General features: G+C 48.3%; 1 protein-coding gene across 3 annotated transcripts; it reads left to right on the plus strand.

Moving 5' to 3' along the window:
- The first annotated feature begins 599 nt into the window (after positions 1-599).
- Positions 600-4,409, plus strand: LOC100382590 (putative leucine-rich repeat receptor-like protein kinase family protein). Of its 3 annotated transcripts, none has more exons than XM_020543768.3 (10): positions 600-1,021; positions 1,208-1,340; positions 1,490-1,561; positions 1,661-1,804; positions 1,931-2,002; positions 2,085-2,144; positions 2,251-2,501; positions 2,607-2,948; positions 3,237-3,619; positions 3,729-4,394. In XM_020543768.3, the coding sequence occupies exons 1-10, from the start codon at positions 904-906 to the stop codon at positions 4,050-4,052; spliced, it is 1,899 nt and encodes a 632-aa protein (XP_020399357.1). In that variant the 5' UTR covers positions 600-903; the 3' UTR covers positions 4,053-4,394. The 3 variants fall into 3 exon arrangements, with proteins under 3 accessions (XP_020399357.1, XP_020399356.1, NP_001168791.1); XM_020543767.3 differs by having other exon boundaries at positions 638-1,021; positions 3,699-4,394; NM_001175320.1 differs by having other exon boundaries at positions 814-1,021; positions 1,661-2,002; positions 3,729-4,409.
- The last annotated feature ends 253 nt before the right edge of the window (positions 4,410-4,662 follow it).

The following is a 4,662-nucleotide window of genomic DNA, read 5'->3' on the forward strand; positions in this document are numbered from 1 at the left end:
AGTAGTTGAGACAGCCCTTGAAAGAGCTCAATGAGGGCTATTGAACATGGGTAGAGTAGTATTATCCACAATTCCTCCTTTTCTCTCGTCTTTCTCACCAATCAAACAACATGTTCATTTAGCTTTAATTCGTATCATGTCTAAGAGCATTTTCAAAAGATTCTTTATTTTTGACTCTCTATTTAACTTTTATTTATCTTTTAATAAAGATTATACTTTATATAAAGCATTTCACTCCAACAGGCTATCTATCTATTTCAGCTAGTCAGGTGGCTAACCAAGTTTAGTTAGTCAGGGAGCTAATTTGGAGAGTCGGATAGCTTGGCGAGTCGGATCGCTAGTCTGTTGGAGAGTTATTTTGCTGTTGATTAGCCAAAATTTTTCTTGATAAGCTATTTACCTAGTCTCATGGAGATGTTCTGATGCTTATATAATATTTTTTATTTATAAGTTATAGCTACAACAGTCTAAATAGCTGACTTTAATCTGAAATGAATAACTAAAAAACACAAGAACAAACAAAAAGCAAAAAATCGGAGAAGTGAAAAAGAATTCGTCCATTGTTTCTATCGCGTTTTTTCATGGCAGGTCACTAAGGTCAGATGGCAGGCGTGTTTGTTCCTTCCCTCACCCTCCCCCCTGCTTTTGTGCTGTTGCGTCCTGCCGGAGAGAGAGAGAACGCTGGACTGCGCTGCGCTGCGCTGCAGACTACACCTGCTCTGCGTTTGCATGTCTTTCTTGGCCTCATGCTTGTTCCATGTTTGAGGACACATTGCACGCAGGCAGGACGCAGGCGCACACCATCTCCTCCCTTGCCCTTGGAACCGCCACCCTTCCACCTCGTTCTCTTCTCTTCTCTTCCCTTGGCTCCGCCCACCTCTGCGGCTCTGCCTCCCTTCGGCAATGGAGGCGGCGCCTCCAACTTCTCCACCCTCCCTGGTGCTACTCTTGCTGCTGCTGCTGCTCATCATCTCTCCCCCTTCCAGCGCTTTCCTCTCCCCCAAGGGCGTCAACCCTGAAGGTTCCATCCTTTCTCCCTTACTTCATTTATTTCGTCACATAATCTGTTTCTACAGTAGTACCACTGGTTTCCATCTCTGTTCCGTTTGCCTCGAATCGAACCGGCGGTTTTTGACGGTTCTTTCTCCTAAGGAAATGAAATCAAAGTGATTTCTCTGGTATATATATGTACTATAATGCTGTGCAGTGCAAGCTCTGATGACGATCAAGAGCATGCTCAAGGACCCCCGTGGCGTCCTCAAGAACTGGGACCAGGACTCCGTGGATCCCTGCAGCTGGACCACCGTCAGCTGCTCGCCAGAGAATTTCGTCACCGGACTGTAAGCGTTCCACTTCCTCTCCCTTGCGCTGCTCCCAGTCCCAGATCACATTTCGCTGCAGAGTTCTTCTTCCCCACCCCCCCCCCTATGTACATCCATGTGTTCTTACCCAATGTTCTGTGGACTGTGGCAATTCGAATGTTTGGCAGGGAGGTCCCAGGACAGAACCTCTCTGGCTTGCTCTCCCCGAGCATAGGGAACCTGACCAACCTTGAGACTGTGTGAGTATTACTTCTTCTCACGGATGATGGATAACCTTGTCATTGCCTGGTGCCTTTTTGACTGGAGGTTGGTCTTTTGCTTTCCTTTCCCTGTTGCAGTCTCATGCAGAACAACAACATCACCGGCCCAATCCCAGCAGAGATTGGCAAGCTTACAAAGCTCAAGACACTTGATCTCTCCAGCAACCACCTGTACGGTGGAATCCCCGCTTCTGTAGGCCACCTTGAGAGCCTGCAGTACTTGTGAGCGCCAACTCTACAGTAGTACTAGTACATACAAGCTTCTCATTAATGCTGTTCTTCAGGTTTTCGCATTAAATAGTTCCTGTCCTCTTGCCATGATATGCTGGATTTTGTTGCCATGTCCAGGAGGCTCAACAACAACACCCTTTCTGGTCCATTCCCTTCAGCATCAGCTAACTTGTCCCAGCTCGTTTTCCTGTGAGTAGTTTCTCACTGTTTGTGCTCATGTTTAGGTATTATTTTTACTTAACTTTGTGTTCGCTCTATACTATGTTTTCAGAGACTTGTCATATAATAACCTGAGTGGTCCAATACCGGGATCTTTGGCAAGAACATTCAAGTAAGGCTTAAACTTTGTGTCTTTCCCTATCCCAAGTGCTAATATATGACAGTAGGACAGGAAATGCAAGATTAAGAACTATTCTGGGCTATTGATGTTCTTGCAGCATAGTTGGGAATCCTCTCATCTGCGGCACCAACACCGAGGAAGATTGCTACGGGACTGCCCCAATGCCGATGTCCTACAAGCTCAATAGCTCGCAGGGTGCTCCGCCACTGGCAAAATCCAAAAGCCACAAGTTTGTTGCAGTTGCATTCGGTGCAGCAATTGGTTGCATCAGCATCCTCTCCCTCGCTGCCGGATTCCTGTTCTGGTGGAGGCACCGTAGAAACCGGCAGATCCTTTTCGACGTCGACGGTAAGCGGACCTCCACGTTTACTTTCACTCCACACATCATTCTGTAGCCTGAGAGATTAACAGTTTATGCTGAACCTGTTCTTGGAACGGACTGGCCACACGTAGACCAACACATGGAGAACGTTGGCCTTGGAAACGTGAAGAGGTTCCAGTTCAGGGAGCTCCAGGCCGCGACAGACAAGTTCAGCGGCAAGAACCTGCTAGGGAAAGGTGGCTTTGGGTTCGTTTACAGAGGGCAGCTCCCTGACGGGACTCTCGTGGCTGTGAAGCGACTGAAGGACGGCAATGTCGCGGGAGGCGAGGCGCAGTTCCAGACTGAGGTTGAGATGATCAGCTTGGCGCTGCACAGAAACCTTCTCAGGCTCTATGGGTTTTGCACGACCGCCACCGAGAGGCTGCTGGTCTACCCATACATGTCTAACGGAAGCGTCGCGTCGCGCCTGAAAGGCAAGCTTTTTTCTCAAGATTCCAATGTGCTCAATAATATCAAACCCACTTGCGGTAGTGCAGAACAAATTCTGTCTTCTTCTTCTTCTTTTTCCATGCCTAAAAAGAACGGTGTCAAATTGGAAGTCGTAACCCGACAAGCCGAACTTGGAAAACAACTCGAATTGGATTCTAGTACTCCCTTATTTTTTTTGGTTCATTGGACAAATGCTGGGACGGCACAAAAGCAAGCATACGATTCTTGTCAAGGCAGACCTTCACTTTATTCCGCAATAATTATCACTGCAGGGAAGCCGCCTTTGGACTGGGCGACCAGGAGGAGGATAGCTCTTGGCGCAGGGAGGGGGCTGCTGTACCTGCACGAGCAGTGTGACCCCAAGATCATACACAGGGACGTCAAAGCAGCCAACGTCCTGCTAGATGACTGCTGCGAGGCCATCGTTGGTGACTTTGGGCTCGCGAAGCTCCTGGACCACCGGGACTCGCATGTCACCACTGCGGTGCGAGGCACCGTCGGTCACATCGCGCCCGAGTACCTCTCCACTGGCCAGTCGTCTGACAAGACCGACGTCTTCGGGTTTGGCATCCTGCTGCTGGAGCTGGTCACTGGTCAGACCGCGCTGGAGTTCGGGAAGGCAGCAAACCAGAAGAAGGGAGCCATGCTTGATTGGGTAAGAAATCTGCAAGCGATGGTTTAATTGTTGGGTGTTCTTGATTGATTAGGCAACGGCAACGTCTGTAATGAATCAGCAAAGCATTGTTGTTGTTGTTGTTGGTCAGGTGAAGAAGATGCACCAGGAGAAGAAGCTGGACGTTCTGGTGGACAAGGGGCTGAGGAGCAGGTACGACGGGATCGAGATGGAGGAGATGGTGCAGGTGGCGTTGCTGTGCACGCAGTACCTCCCCGGCCACCGGCCGAAGATGTCGGAGGTGGTCCGGATGCTGGAAGGTGACGGGCTCGCAGAGCGGTGGCAGGCTTCGCAGCGCGCGGACTCGCACAAGTCCTTCAAAGTGCCCGACTTCACTTTCAGCCGCTGCTACTCCGACCTTACCGACGACTCGTCATTGCTGGTGCAGGCCGTCGAGCTGTCCGGCCCAAGATGACACCAACCACCACCACCGTCAGTTTGCACTTGTACAGCATAAGGACCGAGAATCATGTGTATATTGCCATATTGGAGAATAAAATGAGCCATGTTAGAATAACTATAGTGTGTATTAGATAGATGAACTGTACAAAAGAAGAGCGTAAGGTTTGTACAGGTTTGGATATTTACATATTTCTAGCAGTTGAGACAGTAATACCAAGTAGACGAGCTTTTTACTGAACCGGAAAGCTTTTGCTTGTGTTGTCAGGTTCTGTTGACCCTTCCCTCTATATCCGTTTCCTTGCTGTATATTTCCAGAGTGCAAAAGGTTCTGAAATCTTATAAAGTCCTTAGTTGATATGAGCTGCATTTCAAAGAAGGGAATTGCTAAATTGTGGGAATTCTGAAATTTAATTAATTTTTGTAAGATATGAGCTGCATTTCAAAGAAGGGAATTGCTAAATCTCAGCTGAATGTTTCATCAGACTCCAACCGCATAGAATCATAGTATGCAATTGCGTTTGCCCCAGACATATTTTGGCAAAGCATTACCGGCTTTCACATGTCCATCAGACAACTGAAGGACCCAATAGTTCTTCTATTTCTGGAGGTGAGCATCACAGGAA

This window comes from Zea mays, chromosome 9 (genome assembly GCF_902167145.1).
Source record: "Zea mays cultivar B73 chromosome 9, Zm-B73-REFERENCE-NAM-5.0, whole genome shotgun sequence".
In the NCBI taxonomy this organism is placed as follows: domain Eukaryota; kingdom Viridiplantae; phylum Streptophyta; class Magnoliopsida; order Poales; family Poaceae; genus Zea; species Zea mays.

What these genes read in the sequence shown, in the direction of transcription:
- LOC100382590 (XM_020543767.3), top strand. Translation starts at nt 904, where the DNA reads ATGGAGGCGGCGCCTCCAACTTCTCCACCCTCCCTGGTGCTACTCTTG. An exon ending in CTGACCAACCTTGAGACTGT is followed by an intron (nt 1,562 to 1,660) that starts GTGAGTATTACT and finishes TCCCTGTTGCAG; the next exon opens with TCTCATGCAGAACAACAACA. An exon ending in CGTCGCGTCGCGCCTGAAAG is followed by an intron (nt 2,949 to 3,236) that starts GCAAGCTTTTTT and finishes TTATCACTGCAG; the next exon opens with GGAAGCCGCCTTTGGACTGG.